At 35.5% G+C, this 22,152-nt stretch overlaps 1 protein-coding gene across 1 annotated transcript in view; it reads left to right on the forward strand.

Moving 5' to 3' along the window:
* The first annotated feature begins 6,667 nt into the window (after window positions 1-6,667).
* The window catches only part of trpc3 (transient receptor potential cation channel, subfamily C, member 3), a 63,492-nt gene continuing 48,007 nt past the window's right edge, over window positions 6,668-22,152 (forward strand). Inside the window, exons 1-2 of the mRNA XM_056472803.1 lie at window positions 6,668-6,889; window positions 19,220-19,985. Coding sequence (XP_056328778.1) covers window positions 6,729-6,889; window positions 19,220-19,985 — 927 coding nt within the window. The 5' untranslated portion in view covers window positions 6,668-6,728. The remainder of the gene's footprint in view (window positions 6,890-19,219; window positions 19,986-22,152) is intronic.

Consider the following 22,152-nt stretch of genomic DNA (forward strand, 5'->3'; position numbering starts at 1 on the left):
CCATTCTGCACAGTCAGATTCAAGTTTGTGGATTCAGATAATAATTGTTTGGTGATACATAACTAGACTGATTGTCTGTGACAATATGGAGTCAAATGAAACTGGATTGTAATGAAGTATAAATATATTAACACATTTTTTAAGGTTTCCTTGTTACAATGGAACTATTCATTTATCTACTGAGTGATATTGATTAATTATATGTACTGTACTTACTATATAGTTAAGGTCAAGCTGAGGGTTCTAGGGTTAAATGTAATGTGTAACAAAGACACGTTAAAACAAGAGTAGCCAAAAAATGTATTGATAATAACTGTATATTTTAATACGAAATATCTAAAGTGTTGAACTGGAGACTATCCTATAATGTGTATATACTGTATTGTACATTGTCTTGTTTGTGAGTATTCCAGCTAATTGTGTATCATTAAGAATCTGGTTTATATCCAGTAATCTGTTTTATAGTCAGTAATCTGTCTTATAGAAAATAGGCTATCATTATAAACACGAGTCTTGTCTTCAAGGGAAAGGTGGAGACGTTGGCATAATATGTAGTAATATTTTTAGTGTCACTAAACGATAAATATAATTCCTTTTAAGTAATAGTGTTGTATAATTCAGTGTGTAATATAAACAACAAATCTCAATCTAAATTTATATTGGCCATTGTATATACATGTCACAATCCCTAGCAATCTAACCCTGGGACATCACTGGTAAACACACAGATCGCTAACGGACTACAAATCTGCCATTGCATGAACTACAAGTCCCAGTCATGCACCACTCACACACACCTGTCTCAGATTCTGCTGATTGCACACACTCACAGCTGGAGGATCATTATGGACTGATTACAAGGACTATATACACAGCACACACACGCACACACATTTCAGTGCTGAGTCTTGTTAATTGTTAGTGTGTACATTATGATGCGTTTCCCTTGCCTTACTTTACCGTGTTTTGACCCTCACTTTCTTTGTTTGTTTATGGTGTTTGCTGCCTGCCTTTTGACCATCTGCCTGTTTATTGACCCCGACGCTGGATTGCCCATATACATCTGTTTGTTCCTTAGTTGACCATTGCTTGCCTGACCATTCTACTAATAAACCTGTCCTTTGTGAGCGTCCATCACAATACAGTAGGCGTCCAGGGCACTACACCGACTTAACAAAATAATTTGCTAATTTTTGATCCGAAATAGTTTTGGCCTTATTTTTAATTGTTGGAGATTTTAATATTCATATTGATAATGAATTTGATACTTTAAGTCTGGCCTTCTTAGACATGCATCAGCATAATCATATCTTCAACCTAATATTATGACATGGTATCGATATTGACAAATTGTGCAACAGAGTGATGGCATTTCAGATCTAGTATTGTCTTATTACCTGCCAATTATTAAGATTTTAACAGTTTATTCAGCCTGATGCCACAAGAAAACTTAAGTATTTTACGTTTTGTCAGTTTAGTGGCTAATTCGCAGGAGTTCAAACGATAACTCATTTTAAAAAGGAGGCATGGCACCCAACCCTGCCCCTAAACCCAACCCTCATTGGGTGATGAGCAAATTTTACTAAATTGTACGAATGAAGCTGCGGTCACACTCGAAATTCTGTTGTATGGCGCTGCAAAAAGGGGCGGGATTAGACTTTTAAAAATGCAGGATTGGTTCAATATTTCAAATTTTTGTTCAGAGAGGTCATGTTTTGATCCTCAATTGGTCTCACGCAGTCAAGTGATGTGATTTCGCAAGTCAGAGCTCACGAAGCTTGAACTATCCAACGCAGCGACCTGCGAAACTTGCCGCATGAGCTTGCGTTTCCAGTCTGACGCATTCACGTGCATATGAATGGAAGTCCATGGGGAGAAAAGTGCTGTGTGACTGCAGCTTTAGATCGTATGAATTCATACGAATTACCCACTAAATCATAAAGTTACGAATTGTCGTGAGATTACGTTGGTTTATTTGTACTTATACAGTATGATCTTATTCAAGATCCTTAATTCTACCCAATTCCTAAACCCATAGTCTACCTTCACAACTACTAATAAGCAGCTAATAAGAAATTTATTGAGCTACTAGTTTTAGTTAATGGTTTGTAATTGTGACCTAAAATAAAGTGTTACCAAGAAATGTGTTGACTTTCCTTTAAGACTTCTGTAAACCATGCCAAAAGTTACTACATGTAAAGTCTGCAGAGAAAAGCTAGTGCTAAATGCTCCTCTATGGGACAAAAGTGATTAGGTTGAAAGGTGATTAGGATCTGTTTATCACCATGTAATATTGATGAACAGACAAACCAAGTAAGTCATTCATTCATTTTCTTTTCAGCTTAGTCCCTTTATTAATCTGGGGTCGCCACAGCGGAATGAACCGCCAACCTATCCAGCAAATGTTTTATGCAGCGGATGCCCTTCGAAACATCCATACACACTCATTCACACACATACACTACAGACAATTTAGCTTACCCGATTCACCTATACTACGTTTTTGGACTTGTGTGGGAAACCAGAGCACTCGGAGGAAACCCACGCCAACACAGGGAGAACATGCAAACTCCACACAGAAATGCCAACTGACCCAGCCAGGGCACGAACCAGCGACCTTCTTGGTGTGAGGTGATTGTGCTATCCACTGCGCCACCATGCTGCCAAACAATGTAAGTGACATAAATTAAAATTTATTGTGACATTATGCTACGTTCTGTAATTAAGTTCACTTCCAAAGATCTGGATTTACCCTTGAAGCACATTGATTATACTGTGGCTTTAAATCACTTAACAAGACATTGACAGGGCACAGGTTAGTCCATCTTTTTATAATTTCCTCATGTCTCTCAATCAGACTCTCAGTTCATTCCAATAAGTAAACACCTTTACTATGAACTTCACCACCCACCAAACTGACCCATGCCATGGAAAATACATAATGATGCTGGGAGTTCAGAAGGGTAAACACTTTCCCTGAAAGACAGTTTATTAGTTTAAAACTGCATGTAACCTCTAATCAAAAGCAATTCCTTATATCATTTCTATGTCTTTTACTCCTACTTGACCTTTCCAGCTTTTGTAAACTTTAAAATCTTAAACTCTTTCTCAAAAAAAAGGGCTGTTTTGCTCTTGCTAAATGTCCATCTCACTAGGCTCCTTTTGTTTTCCATTTTGATACCTGTAGCTCTTCAACGAGGTCACACACAGCGCTCCATATTGCCTGAACATCTATTCAATTCTGCTGAAGTGCGACCGTGCCTTTTGCTCTATACAAGTGACCAATACAGTGGGACATTAAATGTTCTTATGTGTGCATGCGTGTGTGTGTGTTTTAGAGGAGATTAAAAAGGGAGGGCTTTGATCATAAGGCTCAAACATCATCCTGTGGTTGTCTTGATAAAGAATAGCCCGCAGAGCATCTTCATTTCTCTATTGTCATCCTCCATCATTGAGTAACATGCAGCGATGTAAAGTAAGAAATTAAAAATACTCAAACTACTGTAATTGTAATTTACTTAGTAGTTTTAAAGATGTGTACATTTACTTTCCCTTACGTACATTTTTAGTGCAGTATCGGTACTTATACTCTAATATTTTCCTTAGTCCCTTTATTAATCAGAGGTCACCACAGCGGAATGAACCGCCAACTTATCCAGCAAAAGTTTTCGCAGCGGATGCTCTTCCAGCCGCAACCCAACACTGGGAAACATCCACACACTCTTGCACACACACTACGGCCAATTTAGCTTACCCAATTCACCTAAACCGCATGTCTTTGTACTGTGGGGGAAAACCGGAGCACCCGGAGGAAACCCACGCCAACACAGGGAGAGCATGCAAACTACACACAGAAATGCCAACTGACCCAGCCGGGGCTTGAACCAGCGACCTCCTTGCTTTAGGCGATTGTGCTACCCACTGCGCCACCGTGCCGCCCAATATAGCCATAATTTTATTATTATTTATTTATTTATTTATTTATTTATTTATTTATTTATTTATTTATTTATTTTTAGCATTGATTATGAATATATAAAGTTCCAGCTTGAAAGTAATTCTATTACCAATGCATTTGACTTATAAATTCGGATTGTGACGACATAATTCTGTTCCCATATAATTATAAAGGACCAATGTTAAGCGCTGAGTTTGCTCTACTGACGGGCTAAAATGTATTCAGATTTACTTTGAAGAGCCTGTCTAACACAATAAGTTCCTCAATGGCACTAAACGGTTTCTCATGTCAAAGCCACAAAGCAAACCACCACATTAATCGTAACATCGCAAAAAAATAGCTATTGATTGGATGGACCTTTGCCCTTTTGTTAATCAAATGCATATGAAGAGGTTTCTCAAACTACACAGCCAACCCAACATTTCATCGGTAATTGTCTGTCAGCGCTGCTATCGATCAAGACGTCCTTAGGCTTTCTCTTGTATAATCAATCCCTTCACGTTTTCTTCAATTATCTCAAAAAGACGTCTGAGGACAAAAGGAATCGCAGTCTTGCTAATTGATATTCAGAAACATCAGCATTTTTGTTTGTTTTATCAATTTTATATGATGTTTTACACATATGTAGAAAGATGAAACTGTAATACGTTACCGAAACATTTGCTACTGTACACACACAGACACACACTACATTGTCAAAAAATTTGGGACATCTGTCATTACATGGATATGAAATTTAATGACATCCCAATCATGATATGTAGTTATATCGGTAGTGCCCCACCAGTGATGATATACAGCCATATTGCACTGCTACTCGTGTGATATTGTGTTTATACAATAGTTCGATGGCAAATCGTGTTTATAAAAAAGAAAATCAAACTCAGAGAGTCTAAAAATCCTTGTGTATGAGGAACTACTTTCTTCCACTATTCATTCATATATGCAGCTGACGTCAGAACAGCAGAAACCGCTGCTTAAAAACACGTCACTTTAGAGCTAGAGTTTGAGTGATTCTCGGGATGACAAAACAGGGTATTTTGCTGACATTTTTAGATTATAAGGCTGATAAATGTCATCAGTCTACAGAGATTTCCCAGTATTTCTCTGTTGCAATCGGGAGATCACAATAATTAACCCTGAAAAAGCTAAAGCAACGCAAATACTACCAGATTACTGTTGTGTTTGCGTTAAGTAAAAATGCTAAACACATGCGGGCATTTCTTCTTTCATTCTGTTTACTGAACTAGTCTGCTGTACCGTAAACAGGAGACTTATTAGAAACAAACAAATGGCCAACCAAAAAGTAACTCAAGGTTACACAAAGAGTGGCCAACACAAAATACACACATTCCTAATATGCGAGTCCCATCTCACACCCAATAGACTACAATTACTATAGTTTAAATACAGCACTACAACATACAGAATAGAGAGGTGGACTTAGAGAGTCACTTACCAGTTTTATAATGATTTGTTCAGCTGAAGTTTAAAATTACGCTAGGTGTTTCTCCTCCAAGGGTTTATTATGCTGTCTCTGTCGCCATCTTGTGGATGGCGTTGTATCTCCGAAATTATAAATATTTAAAATAGGCACTGTCCTTATAAATAAACTACATAGTTGCAAAACAACTACATTCTCACCTGAAAAAGCCTCAACAGTACATTATGTTGTCCAACAGCTGCAATATTTGTCAATCTGTAGTGAGTTTATTGATCTGCTGTCACTCTATGTGGGTAATACAGAAGGTAATAACAGAACCGTTGTATATATATATATATGTGTGTGTATATAATATATATAATTGGCGATGCAGTGGCGCAGTAGGTAGTGCTGTCGCCTCACAGCAAGGAGGTCATTGGTTAGAGCCTTGGCTGGGTCAGTTGGCATTTCTCTGTGGACTTTGCATGTTCTCCCCATGTTGGCGTGGGTTTCCTCCGGGGGCTCTGGTTTCCCCCACAAGTCCAAAGACACGTGGTACAGGTGAATTGGGTAGGCTAAATTGTCTGTAGTATATGTGTGTGAATGAATGTGAATGGATGTTTCCCAGTGATGGGTTGCGGCTGGAAGGGCATCTGCTACATAAAACATGTGCTGGATAAGTAGGCGGTTCATTCCGCTGTGGCGACCTCGGATTAATAAAGGGAATAAGCCGAAAAGAAAATGAATGAATGAATGAATTATTATATTACAATAGATTTAACATTATGTATTTCCACAATAGATTTTTGACAATGATATACAAAAAAATTAAGCTAATATATAAAATATAGCAAAAGTTTAGCAATTAAAATACAGTCTGATCCTTTTATTTAAAATAGTATACTTATAAATAAATGAAAGCATTTAAAATAGCTTCATTTTGGCAGAATTTCATTTTTTTTTTTTTTTTTAATCCTTAAATTCTTGGCACAGTCTTAAACAATAAACAGTGAAAGTGCTGACACAAAAAGCTAATTAATTAAACACACAGTGCCTTGATTAGCCTGTGACTCTTTATCTGACTGGATGTGACGCGGGCAGGGATGCTGGACCCCCTCTCTCTCTCTCTCTCTCTCTCTCTCTCTCTCTCTCTCTTTCTCTTTCTCTCTTTCTCTCTCTCTCTCTCTCTCTCTCTCTCTCTCTCACTCTCTCCTCTCTCTCTTTCCGTCATGACACACACACACACACACACACACACACTATCACAGATGCTGGAGTCGGAGCAGCACCCGCAGTGAGCCGCGCTGGAGTCCTGGAGCCGCTCTCTCTCTCACCGTCGCTGTCTGGATGTCCATGAAAGCCAGAGGATCCAAATACCAGAAAAGAGTGTCGTTTTCCGAGGATGAAGATGAGCAGTGCTGGAAAGAGGAGAACGGCGGTGTGGACGCACATCACCTGAAATCCGTCAAGACCGTCAGAGAGTCCTCAGGATATTACCGCTACAACATGTGAGTCTGCATATTTACAACTCTACAAGCAGTAAAATCAACTAGTGAGGGAAAAATGTTGTCATAAAAAGTCACATTTTTGTATTTTACATAGGGTAAATACTTTAAAACATCACAATTGGTGTCATATCAAGTGAGATTTGATTAAAGGAAGTACATTAGGATGGATTTAAGTCATTGGTCTTGTTGAAATACTGTAATATTGATTATCTTTTCTGTAAGTAGCAACTTAGAAATGCAGCTGAAATGCTAAATGATGTCTTAAAATTTCCATTATTATTACTAATATAAGCTTTGAATGAGCCTTAAAGCGCCACCTGGGGGAAGGCAATTTGTCCAACTCAGATTTGTGTACTGTAATAGTCTATTAGGATATAGAGACAAAAATAAACAATGAATAAACTAAAAAATAAACATATTTCTGTCAATCAATCATTCAATCCGCAATATCTGATGTGTGAGAAAAAGAAAAATCCAGCTGAAAAATATTAGATGAAAAAGATAATAGTTTTGTCAAATTGTTCAAGATGTAAACAAATAGCTAGCTATGAAATCATTGCTAGCAAGATATGAAATCGACCTATCCCTACTGAAAAAAACAGCTTAAACCAGCCTGGGCTGGTTGGCTGGTTTTAGCTGGTCGACCAGCCTGGTTTTAGAGGGGTTTTGACCATTTCCAGGCTGGTTTCCAGCCATTTCCAGCCTGGTCTTAGCTGGTCAGGCTGGAAAATGACCAGCTAAAACCAGCTTGACCAGCCTAGACAGGTTGGGAGCCCAGCCAAACCAGCTATGTCCAGCTTAAACCAGGCTGGTCAAGCTGGTTTTAGCTGGATTTAGCTGGTCATTTTCCAGCCTGACCAGCTAAGACCAGGCTGGAAATGGCTGGAAACCAGCCTGGAAATGGCCAAACCCCCTCTAAAACCAGGCTGGTCGACCAGCTAAAACCAGCCAACCAGCCTAGGCTGGTTTAAGATTAGATTTTTCAGCAGGGATTTATTACTAAATATGTTTCACATGCGATCTACACTATCAAAAAATGAGGTAAAGTTGGCTTTATATTCTCAAAATTGTTCATTTTTAACAGCGACACAGACCCTAAAACGTTTACAACACTATTTTGAATATTCGGTCTGAAATCGCATGCAAGTATGAATTCAAAATAACATTAGCACTATTTAATTGAATGCAAATAATGATGTTCTTTGGTAGTCTTTGGCTGCTAATATGATTTCCCTGTTTAAATACTTTTCTAAAATTATATTATTAAGCACAATATCTGTTTACCACACTTTACTTACCACAATCTATCAAAATTGTACTGAATTTCATGAATGTTAGCAGTTATACAGAGTATTTGCATGTATGCATTTGACAGATGCATTTATGCAGTGCCCATTATCATGACTGGTAGCTTCCACATGGATCTGCTTCAACACTTTGACTTGCTGCCTAAAATGAGAAGACTAAAAGCATGCTATACAGTAGGACTGTGCAGTAAATATAATACCAGCTTGGCTATACATTAGGGCTGGCCAATAAATATCATATTGAGATGGAGTTTATAGGTTTTACACTATATGGATTAATCTGTCAGGCTTTTACACCGCAGAAATAAACACAGCAACAGCCAGTCAGTACTCTTTGTTAATAAATCTGCATGTTTTCATAAATAAATGTTTAGATAAATGGTAAAATTGTGTTTGCATGCATAAATATGGCAAATGTATACCTTTTCTGGCCCAGATTACAAAGTGACCTGTCCCAGATTATCAAATTCAGGCAGAATTCTTAATACTAATACTTATTCCATGGCTCTTTTCTGTATAATATCTATTTTACTTTTTCTTATGTGGCTAGAAAACATCTTAGGGATTTCAGAAAAGTCTAATATGTTGTTCTAATTATTTAGAAAGACATTGAAATAGATATCTGAAGTCAAAAAGTGTCCCAAATTACCCAAATTCACCCTACCACACAAACACATGAACCACACATAGGCTTACTAACTCAACCATGCATTTATGCATGTGAATGTATAACTTGATGTACAGTTCTGCAACATCAGCACTATCACTTCACAGCAAGAAGGTCGCTGGTTTGAGTCCTGGCTGGGTCAGTTGGCATTTCTGTGTGGAGTTTGCATGTTCTCCCTGTGTTGGTGTGGGTTTCCTCCGGGTGCTCCGGTTTCCCCCACAGTCCAAAGACATGCGCTATAAGTGAATTGAGTAAACGAAATTGGCCATAGTGTATGAGTGTGTATGGGTGTTTCCCAGTACTGGGTTGCAGCTGGAAGGGCTTCCGCTGCGTAAAACATTTCCTGGAATAGTTGGCGATTCATTCCGCTTCTTTCCCCCCTTAAATTCTCTTTTATTCCAGATTTTATTATGTTTTATTCCAAACATATGTTATATTGTATTATGTTTTTGTTCAGGTTATCATATTCTTGGTATTTAAAGATCGTATAAATAGTTTTTTAATTTATAAAAAAATTATGATTTTATAATATAATCAAAATATTATAATATAATATTTTACTGACTATTTATTCTCCTCAAGTGGTTCCAAACCTTTTTGAATTTCTTTTAATCTGTTGAACACGAAATAAACTATTTTGAATAAAGCTGAAAACTTGTAACCATCCACATCCATAGTATGAAAAAACATTAATGGAAGTCAATAGTTAAAGATTTCCAACATTTCTCAAAACCTCTTCTTTTATGTTCAAGAGAAGAAAGAAACTCCTCAAGGATTCCTCAAGTGAGTGATGAGTAAAGGTCTAACAAACATTTAATTTTGCAAAAATAGAAAATATATATCGCAATTAATATAGATAGTATATTACATAAAAAAATTATAAGATAATATTTTACTCAGATGGTCTAGTGGTGCATAAATGTCCAATCAATCAATCAATCAATCAATCAATCAATCAATCAATCAATCAATCAATCAATCAATCAATCAATCAATCAATCAATCAATTAATCAGTCAGTCAGTCAGTCTGTTTGTCTGTCTGTCTATCACTCAATCAATCAATCAACCTTTCTATCTATCTATCTATCTATCTATCTATCTATCTATCTATCTATCTATCTATCTATCTTTCTATCTATCTATCTATCTATCTATCTATCTATCTATCTATCCATCCATCCATCCATCCATCCATCCATCCATCCATCCATCCATCCATCCATCCATCCATCCAGATAGATAGATAGATAGATCCGTCCATCCATCCATCCATCCATCCAGATAGATAGATAGATAGATAGATAGATAGATATATAGATAGATAGATCCGTCCATCCATCCATCCATCCATCCATTCATCCATCCATCAGTTAATATTATACTATTACTACTAAATACTATATTATTATACTATTTATTTATAAAAAAAACCCAATCCAAGCTGGTTGTTTACTTTGATGTGAATGTGAGTATTTATTGGCTGTTTATTTATTCATATGAAATTCATAAGTGTGATCAATTACAGAGATACAGCATGCAGATTAAGTGTGTGATCCCTGTCAGTTTCCGAATCTTGATTTATAACCTCAGTGCTGACATTTGGGTTTCAGCATGGACGTGATCATTAATTCACAAGTGCAATGTCTTTCAATACAATCGCTGAGTCAAAATGACCATTTGCATGACTGATGTCGCTCATTACCTCTGATTGTGCCTTGAAATACCCACAGATGTGTTTTTTAATGTTCAAAGACAGTGTGTTCTTTCTGAATAAACAGGGCTGGCCAATGACAGATGCGTCTTCATTATGCATCTCTGTGAAGCATTGCTGCATGGCGATGGACACGTGTACGTAGCAGAACACGTTTGAACATTTCAAGCAAGTTTAAACTATTGCGTTTTGCACCTGATTAACCACAAGCTGCATAATTCATGTCCATCGATCCATTTTTCAGAATAATGGAGAGGGCGTTTTAATAGAGGGAATAGAAATAGCTTCAGCTCATATTTTTTGCTCTCTTCTCAATCTCTCTCTGAGGGATTCAAGTCAATGAGAAATTTCTAAAAAGCTTCTAATACATAAAAAATACCATATGTTTGCAGATGTTTATGAAAAATGCTAAGCGAACATACTTGTTTATCTGAAAAACAATGCTAAAGTCAGTTATTTTTTTATTTGAAAATGTGCGTCCCGTGTCAGAATGTCTGTCTTTGTTTTGATCTCTATAAACAGCCCACTGCTAGTTTACTCAATTATATTTCAGCACCTCAGGTTGCTTTGGTGGACAACTCTGCCTATTTAAATAAAATGAGATGAATTGAGACAGATTCAGAGTTTTAAAAGTGCACATGTAATGGTTTTTATTTATCACAAATGAAATAAATATTACAAACGTAAATATTAGCTGAGCAGCTAACATTGCAAGACAATCTGGCAACCTGTGTGTGTGAGTGTAGTTAGAGGAGTCGCTAAAATATATACATTTACAGTTGAAGTCAGAATTATTAGCCCCCCTGTTTGTTTTTTCCCCCAATTTCTGTTTAATGGAGAGCAGATTTTTTTTCAACACATTTCTAAACATAATAGTTTTAATAACTCATTTCTATTAACTGATTTATTTTATCTTTGCCATGATGACAGTAAATAATATTTGACTAGATATTTTTCAAGACACTTCTATACAGCTTGAAGTGACATTTAAAGGCTTAACTAGGTTAATTAGGTTAACTAGGCAGGTTAGGGTAATTAGGCAAGTTATTGTATAAGGATGGTTTGTTCTGTAGACTAACGAAAAAAGAAATTGCTTAAAGGGGCTAATAATTTTGACCTTAAAATGGATTTTTAAAAAATTAAAAACTACTTTCATTCTAGCCAAAATAAAACAAATAAGACTTTCTCCAGAAGAAAAAAATATTATCAGACATACTGTGAAAATTTCCTTGAACTGTTAAACATAATTTGGGAAATATTAAAAAAAGAAAAACAAAATTCAAAGGGGGCTAATAATTTTGACTTCCATTGTATATATATATATATATATATATATATATATATATATATATATATATATATATATATATATATATATATATATATATATATGCCTGTCTATAAGCATATTGGCAGATTCCAAGACAAATGGGGGACAGATTTTCACTAATGGGCGGGGCTTTTACCCTTTGATGACACGTACAAAGGAAGAATGTCAATCAAAGTGTTTCTGCAGACTGTTTTTATCAAGTCTGATTATAAAAATAGAATTAATTTATTTTTACCATTAGTGGCACTATATCCAACACAGTCTTCTGACAGTTCGTAACTTTTTGAGTTAGACACTAATTAATATAAATGTGTATGTTTTAATTTGTACAGTTTACTACAATTTGCTTATCTCCTTATGATGTTTGTGTTTAGGGGTGGTGTTTGGGGGTGCGCCTCCTTTTAAAAATGGTATGTTTTTGTACAAATGAAATAGTAAAGACTCATACAAATTGGCCACTTTTCTGACAATTCGTAGTTACGTTTTCTTGTGAGATTGGGCTGGTAAACAGAATCAGTGTTTTGAACTGGCAAGACCTTAAAACACATGCAGGTGTATTGCTATGAAGGCTCCGCCCATTTTAGAAAAGGGGTGTGGAGCAGAAGCTCATTTGTATTTAAAGATACACAAGCCCTTTTTCACCAGTTATGAGAAACAATGCTACAAATCAATTGCTTCACAGGATTATTCGCTGTTTGAAAGCTGGTGAAGAAAAAAACTAAATTTGCATAGATATGAAATCATCTAGGGCTGCATGATATTGGAAATATCGAACGTTGCAATATTCTGTTTTTCTGTAATAAATTGTGCAATATAAATACAGTTTCATCAGATGCGTGAATAACTCTAACTATTTGGAAAGTGTTGATTAATTCAGCTTGATTGCGATTGCCTCACAGCAAGAAGGTCACTGGTTTGAGCCCCGGCTTGTCACAGCAAGAAGGTCACTGGTTTGAGCCCCGGCTTGGTCAGTTGGCGTTTCTGTGTGGAGTTTGCATGTTTTCCTTGTGTTGGCGTGGGTTTTCTCCGGGTGCTCCAGTTTCCCCCACAAGTCCAAAGACATGCGGTACAGGTGAATTGGGTAAGCTAAATTGTCCGTAGTGTATGAGTGTGAATGGATGTTTCCCAGTGATGGGTTGGAGCCGGAAAGGCATCTGCTGTGTAAAACATGTGCGAAGTTGGCGGTTCATTCTGCTGTTGGCGACCCCAGATTAATAAAGGGACTAAGCCGAAAAGAAAATGAATTAATAAATGAACAGGAAGAAAATAATTTGCCATTACAAGTCACAGGACATTAGATAAGGAGTTTAACCTTCTCATTAATTCATACCTCTCTCCAGCGCAGATTAAAGTCATTTTGGCTTGTTGGTTAGAGTCCTGGGGTTTTCGGGGAGGGCGAGGGCTTTGCGTTTATTGAATTGTCACGGTAGAAGTGTTTGCATGAAGGGTTTGTGCTGCAAATTTGAAGCTGAATGCTTCTCCTGGTCTCCGGTCTCTTGTGACGTGGCCCTCCAGAGACCTGAGCTGTGTGAAATGAATTTCCCCGCTCAAGTAAATGCTGCAGACCGGGTTCCATCTCATTTCAGACTATAAATTCAGACCCTAAACAAACTCTGGCCTCATTTACTCAAACATTGCCTTATCAATGGGAATTGAGCTGAAGCTGTTTGATGTCCTGAATGACAGCAGTATGAATATGATTTCATTTGCATTTTTTAGTTTTCATGTGCTCATGAGATTTGCCGGCAATGTGTGCTTTTATGGATTATATTGTGATAAGCAGATCATTTGATTTAAAACTTCATTTAATTTTGGCTCAGTAACCAGTGTTGGTGCATTTTTGAGACTTTAATGCAGCTTATTTGTAGGAAAATCAGTACTTGTTTAAAGTAATGGTTGTTAAAATGTGTGAAAACAAACGTTAGCTTGTTTTCCATCATAAATATATAAAGGTAATTTAGAATTTTTATAGCGCACTTTTTATAGACTTGCTTGCTTGGATGAATTTACATCTCATTGTTCTTACTTTCTGGCTCAAAATTGGGAGTTTTTATCTTGCAGAATTGAATAAATTGAACTCCAAACTGTTAATATCTAATGTTAATATCTTCAGTACACATAATTCATTCATGTTGTCAAGTGGTTTGAACATAAAACAATTAGGTTGTCCCCAAAAATCTCAAGAATTGTGTTGTTTCAGCTCATTTTAAATACACTACGTAGTCTGAACAAGCAGCAAAATATTTTTTAATATTGATATAATGTAATTTAATATAATGGTACTATCTCTCATCTCCATGTTTTTTTCTGAATTATGACTTTACATCTGTGTCTTAAAATTCATTTATTAATTTTCTTTTCGGCTTAATTATTAATACTTTATTAATCTGGGGTCGTCACAGCGGAATGAACCGCCAACTTATCCAGCATATGCTTTATGCAGCGGATGCCCTTCCAGCTGCAAACCATCACTGGAAAACACCCATACACTCCCATTCACACTCATACACTACGGAACATTTAGTTTCCTCAATTCACCTATACCACATGTCTTTGGACTTGTGGGGGAAACCGGAGCACCCAGAGGAAACCCATGCATACACGGGGAGAGCATACAAACTCCACACAGAAATGCCAACTGAACCAGCCGAGGGTCGAACCAGTGACCTTCTTGCTGTTAGGCGATCGTGCCACCATGACACCTGTGTCCTACCAGTTTTGAGGAAAAAAAACAAGTTAGAATTTCAATATTTAAACTGATTTTACATAAATTGTGAGTTATTAAGTGCAGGAAAGCCTAAAATTGTTATTGTGATTAAGTTGCAAATATGGCAAATTCTATGAGAACATAAAAATCAAAGGTATAAAGTTTGTATAATAAGAATTGTGAGTTTATATCTTGAAAATCTGACTTTATACCTTACAGGTCAGAATTTTTTTATGATATTCTTTGAATTCACATCTACAATTCTTGCAACTACAAATACATACATACATATATATATATATATATATATATATATATATATATATATATATATATATATATATATATATATATATATATATATATATATATATATATATATATATATATATATACACACACACACACACACACACACACACACACACACACACAAACAGTTGAAGTCAGAATTATTAGCCCCCCTGTTTATTTTTTTCCCAATCTCTGTTTAACATTTCTAAACATAATAGTTTTAATAACTCTCATAACTGATTTATTTTATCTTTGCCATGATGACAGTAAATAATATTTTACTATTTTACTATTTGAGACTGTAAATAGCAGCACAATCATCGTTATTGCAATCATAGTATTGTATATGCAATACTCGTATCGCAGACATTTGTGATAAATTACATTTATTTGACATTTATTATCTAAATTTGACCAATCACATTGGGATTCCAGGTGATCAGAGTCAGAATATCTGCTAAGGTTTACACTCATAGTGTTTTAAAGACTAAATATTTACATGTTGACAATTTATAGTTATAATTAATTCAATCTGAAAAATAGCTTTACCTGTTTATTTTAAAATCATTAATTAAACAGCTGATTTTAAAACATAGCTGATAAAAATGCCATTTTTTTTGAGAAATGCTATATTGTAGGACATTTTGTTATTGCTCAACAGCGAATCGTATATGGCATATTTTTCCAGTATAGTGCAGCCGTACACTCCAAAAAATGCTGTTTGTTCACACTACTTATTTAAAATAAGTTGAAACAACCCAATTCTTGAGTTTTTTTTGGGACAACTTAATTGTTTTATGTTCAATCCACATCAATTTGAAAAATCGGTCCCACTTTATATTAAGTGGCCTTAACTAAAATTTACTTACACATGAATTAATAGTTTGGTACAATGTACTTACTGTGTAAATACATGTATTTACTGTGTACTTATGCTTGGTTAAATACCTGTATGTAATTACATCTGTATTAATTTCTGTAATTACATTTGTAAATACACTGTTGACCATCCCTTACACCTTAACCCACCCTTAAACCTAGCCACACCACCAAACCTCCATAACCCTACCCCTATCCCAACTCAAGAGCACCACAAGTGTTCTCAAGTACATTATGAACACAGTAAGTACATTGCATGTACATTTGATGCAACATGGTAGTTAAGGACACTTAATATAAAGTGGGACCGAAAAATCTAATAGGTGAACTTAATTCCTTCATGGTGTCCCAACACAAATCAATTGTGTGGAACCCAGCACTTTTTTACAGTGTAGAGCACAGTACTGTATAGCAGAGTGATCAGACCGAACTGGCTGAATATACACCTATATTATTCCTGTTAGCATCACAATGTTAAAAGATATCATTATGAGTTTGTGAACTAGCCACAAGGCCAAGACCTCGACATCTTTTATTACGCATCACTATAAATGTTTTGTGAACCAATATAAACTCAATTCCCTCTTGTTGTTATTGTTAGTTGTGTTCACTTGAAGGTCTTACCGAAAGTGACTCAGCTTGACTTTAGCACAGACGTCACTCCAATAAGACACCCACCTGTAGTCTGATTGGCATCTGTTGCGTTTCATTAAAAAGCTATTAAAATCCTGAGGGGGATCTCGCTTTCAGCGGGACTGGATCGCAAGATCGCGTCCCTGATGATACACTACTTGTCAGCTCTCAGTGAGACACCAGACTTGTTGGATGCTCGTCAAAGGCTGAAATCAGTTTTAACCGAGCAGCCAATTCACCAGGACATCACTTGGATGAGCTTGAAGCATAGGGTCGGACTCTAATATATGCTTGTTTTTTTATTTACTATGCTAATATGTTTAGATTTAAACTTTTTTCTGATTTAATGCTACATCTTGCAATTGCATATTTGTGTCTTAGAGTCTTAGAGAGAGAAAAAAGTTTTAAATATAAAATAAACTATTAAGATAGATATAAACTAATTTAACAAAAAAAGTAAAGTAACAGGAAAGGCTAAAATTGATTGTTTTGATTGTGAATTTTTAATGTTTGAATTGTGATATAGAAACTAATTTCTCAAAATATCGAGAGTAATTTCAGGAAAGCTTAAAATTGCAATTGTGATTATTGAGTTGCATTTGTTTAATCATTAAGTCAGCCTTGTGAGTTCTTGCTAATTTAACTTCATGCCTAGCTTGCAGTTCTAACTTTTTTCTTAAAATTCTTAAAATTTACAACAATTATTTTTGAGAAACTACATTTCTTTTTTTTTTTTTGAGGAAAAACTGCATTTCTTTTCTTTGAGAAAAACTGCATTTCTTTTATTTTGAGAAACTGCTGCATTTCTTTTTTTGAGAAACTGCATTTCTTTTTTTGAGAAATTGCATTTCTTTTTTTGAGAAACTGCATTTCTTTTTTTGAGAAACTGCATTTCTTTTTTTGAGAAACTGCATTTCTTTTTTTGAGAAAAACTGCATTTCTTTTTTGAGAGACTGCATTTCTTTTTTTTTGAGAAACTGCATTTCTTTTTTTGAGAAACTGCATTTCTTTTTTGAGAGACTGCATTTCTTTTTTTTTGAGAAACTGCATTTCTTTTTTTGAGAAACTGCATTTCTTTTTTTGAGAAACTGCATTTCTTTTTTTGAGAGACTGCATTTCTTTTTTTGAGAGACTGCATTTCTTTTTTTTGAGAAACTGCATTTCTTTTTTAACTGCATTTCTTTTTGAGAGACTGCATTTCTTTTTTTAACTGCATTTCTTTTTTTGAGAGACTGCATTTCTTTTTTAGAGAAAAACTGCATTTCTTTTTTTGAGAGACTGCATTTCTTTTTTTTTTGAGAAACTGCATTTCTTTTTTGAGAGACTGCATTTCTTTTTTTTTTTGAGAAACTGCATTTCTTTTTTTAGAGAAAAACTGCATTTCTTTTTTTGAGAAACTGCATTTCTTTTTTTTGGAGAAACTGCATTTCTTTTTTTAACTGCATTTCTTTTTTGAGAGACTGCATTTCTTTTTTTTTTGAGAAACTGCATTTCTTTTTTTAGAGAAAAACTGCATTTCTTTTTTTGAGAGACTGCATTTCTTTTTTTAGAGAAAAACTGCATTTCTTTTTTTGAGAGACTGCATTTCTTTTTTTTTTGAGAAACTGCATTTCTTTTTTTAGAGAAAAACTGCATTTCTTTTTTTGAGAAACTGCATTTCTTTTTTTGAGAGACTGCATTTCTTTTTTTAGAGAAAAACTGCATTTCTTTTTTGAGAGACTGCATTTCTTTTTTTTTTGAGAAACTGCATTTCTTTTTTTAGAGAAAAACTGCATTTCTTTTTTTGAGAAACTGCATTTCTTTTTTTTGGAGAAAACTGCATTTCTTTTTTTGAGAGACTGCATTTCTTTTTTTTTGAGAAACTGCATTTCTTTTTTTAGAGAAAAACTGCATTTCTTTTTTTTGGAGAAAAACTGCATTTCTTTTTTTAACTGCATTTCTGTTTTTGAGAAAAACTGCATTTTTTTGAGAAAAACTTTTTCTTTTTGAGGAAAAACTGCATTATTTTTGTGAAAATATGCATTTCTTTTTTTTTAAAGAAAATCTGCACTTCTTTTTTTTCAGAAGCTGCATTTCTTGAGGAAAAAATGCATTTCGTTTTTTTTTTGTTGAGAAAATCTGCATTTCTTTTCTGAAACTACAACTGCATTTCTTTTTAGAGAGAAAAAACGTTGAATTGTGACATATAATCAAATTTCGCAGAGAACCGAGAGTAATTGCAGGAAAGCCTAAAATTGCAATTGTGGTAATTGAGTTGCAAATATTTAGAATTCTAAAGAAACATCAAAAGTTTTAGAATTCTGAGTTTATATTTTGCATACCTAGCTTGCAGTTCTGATGTTTTTCTTAAACTGAGCTTTTTTATGTCCTTTTTTTCTACAACTGCATTTCTTTTTATTTTGAGAGAAAAACGTTCAAATTGTGATATATAAACTAATTTTGCAAAAAAACTGAGAGTAATTACAACAAAGCCTAAAATTGCAATTGTGATAATTGAGTTGCAAGTATTCCTATTCTGAGAAAACATCAAAACTGCACGGCATGAAGTCAAAATTGTGTATATCTTATGTATAAGTATATAATATATGAGTTTATATCTTGCAATTCTAACTTGCAGTTCTGATCTTCTTGTTCTACAAATTTTTATAATTTAGAACTACATTTCTTGCATATTTATAGAATTTATGGAAAAAAGTGAGCTACAAGATGTCCACTCAAATTTTCAAGATACAAACCTTTAATTCGGAGCAAAATGTGCAGACCATTACTGACTCTAAAATGATTGCTCTTTTGACTTGCAGGAAATCCTCTGAAAATTTCCCCCATCGCAGGATGACCCTCCCAAGAGAAAAGGGTCGCCGGCAAGCCATCCGTGGACCAGCGTTCATGTTCAATGCCCGCGGCACAAACCTCACCCCAGAGGAAGAGCGCTTTCTGGATGCAGCCGAATATGGCAACATCCCTGTGGTCCGCAAGATGTTGGAAGAATCTCCCACTCTCAACGTGAACTGTGTGGATTATATGGGTCAAAACGGACTGCAGCTGGCCGTCGGAAACGAGCACCTGGAGGTCACCGAGCTGCTCCTGCGGCGGGACAACCTGGCCCGAGTCGGGGACGCCCTCCTGCTGGCCATTTCCAAAGGTTACGTGCGTATTGTGGAGGCCCTGCTGGGACATCCGTCTTTTGGAGACGGCGAACGATTGACCCGCAGCCCCTGTGAGCTGCAGGATGATGATTTCTACTCATACGACGAGGACGGGACACGGTTTTCTCCTGATATCACGCCTATTATTTTGGCTGCGCACTGTCAGAAGTACGAGGTGGTGCACATGCTGCTGTTAAAGGGCGCCAGGATTGAGCGCCCGCACGATTATTTCTGTAAGTGCGCGGACTGCACGGAGAAGCAGAGGAAAGATTCGTTTAGCCACTCGCGCTCTAGGATTAATGCGTACCGTGGACTCGCCAGCCCGGCGTATCTGTCTTTATCCAGCGAAGACCCGGTGTTGACAGCGTTGGAGTTGAGCAATGAGCTCGCCAAGCTGGCTAACATCGAGAAGGAGTTTAAGGTAGGATGACTAGCACGCTTACATGTTTCTGCTTTAAAACATTGCCTTTTTTTAGAGACTTGAGTCAGCCATTGTCATTTTTTTTTTTCTTACACCATGTCATAACCACACGTCATGCAAACAAATTGTCTGTTCGCACAACACGTGACACGACAGAAACATTTAAATACCTACCATTCATTTAAATACAAGCCACAGAATGAAATGGTAAGGGTTATAATTTAATTAAAACATGGCAAACCTCTTTAACATAATGATGAGGCACAGATCTGACTTTTATTTTCAAACCGTTGCTAGTTTTTTAATTTCAAGCTCTGAGGTCAACTATCTGCTGCTGCTTTCAGTAGTATGGTGATAAGTAAAGTTTCACAAACTAATTTCGAGAGGAGCACGTGATATGATTGACTGCCGCTGTCCACTCATCTACATTCACTAGTTAACCAATCAGATTAACCCCAACTCACGATAAGTAGCCTAGCTAGAACTACTCTCTTATCTTCGTTTTCCGAAGAAACCCCCCATCCACCCCTTCTCCTCCTTTCTTCATTTACCACGGGGAGCTCTCGAGAACCACCTGATCTCGTACTCCCCTCATATGCTCTATGGACCAGGCGGGAGCCCTGGGCTCACCTATCTCCGAGCTCAGGGTTCTCTCCCGGGACAGCATGCCAAACCTGCTAACAGTTATCAAACAATATCTAAGTGTGAACTCTTGAAATGCCATGTAAAATGGTGTTCAAACTCACATTGGGAGCATCTAACACTGAATAAAGCACATAATCAGTACCTGAGGCGATCATTGTCATAGTGGTTTATGCTGTTGTTTTGTCTCGCAAATAGAAACTGTTTGGATGTTACGGAAGATTAGGATGAAACTTGTTTTAACATAAAAAAGATATGTTTTGCATATTTGCATGTAGTTAGGACATGGTGTATAACATTATGCATAATTGTTTTTCCACCAGCCATGTTCGCACTGCAAATTTCGAGATGCACAACTACTTTTTAAAGGTTAGCTCACCAAGGAATGGAACTTGGTCAATAGTTTCTCACCCTCATGGCATTCTTAACTCTCAAGACCTTCATTTGTCTTCTGAACACAAATTACGATATTTTAGATAAACCTGAGAGCTCTCTCATCCTCCATTGACAGCAATGATCTTGGCTCGTTTGAAGTCCAGAAAAATACCAAAAATCGACACTTGAATCTACATGAGATCCCTTTAAATACAAAATTCAATCTCCTAAATTTTGACGTTGAAAAGAATGCGAAAGAGCATCGACTATAAATTTCATAACAAAAATTTTAGTTAATGTAATCTAGATTACAAATATTAGGTATAGTGAAATCTGATTACATTGTGGATTACTTTTGTAATCAATGTAGTTTTGTAATCTATGTAATCTATTGTATCTATTCAATCTATGTAATCTATTGTAATTCTTGTAAAGTATAATGAGCCAATTGGATAATTTTGTTCCATACTGATCTAAAATAAATAGAGAAAGCATATATTTCATTCTATTGTTGTCAATGATGTGTATTTAACTTTTAAATAATTAATACTATATTTAATTAACAGTGAAATGTTCTAAGGGTAATATATATATGTAAAAATATCTTTAAGAATTTCTGCATTACATGAATAAACATTAATAATGAGGAAATGATATTAAACGGCCAAAATTTTTCCGTCTTTTCAAACAAAAAGACTTTTTAGAGTACAAAATTAGTGAATGCCACTAGAAGTAGTTTACTATAAATATTTACATGCAATCCAAGAAAAAGTAATAGTAATCTAATGAGTATTTCACAATGGACTAATGTACATTACATGTGATCAGTTCCTACCTAATAATTTAATCTGAATTAGTTTTAAACATGTTTTTGTATGATTTTCGTTAACGATAGTAGCCCTTGTGAGTGAATATGTCATGTCTAATTTCAATTGGTTGGCACTAAATTTTGTACGACACAGCAACCAATCGCATTTGTAATCAATTTATTTTAAATTGGTTTTGATGAATCCGTTAAACAGATTCAGTCATTTTTCTGTGTATTTAAATTTATGATGACCTAATGAAGTAAATCATTTAGACACATTCAAATAATGATAATTCAGTGTAAAAATATGCTTTATTTTCATGAAATTTATAAAATCTACAT

This window comes from Danio aesculapii, chromosome 14 (assembly GCF_903798145.1).
Source record: "Danio aesculapii chromosome 14, fDanAes4.1, whole genome shotgun sequence".
NCBI lineage: Eukaryota > Metazoa > Chordata > Actinopteri > Cypriniformes > Danionidae > Danio > Danio aesculapii.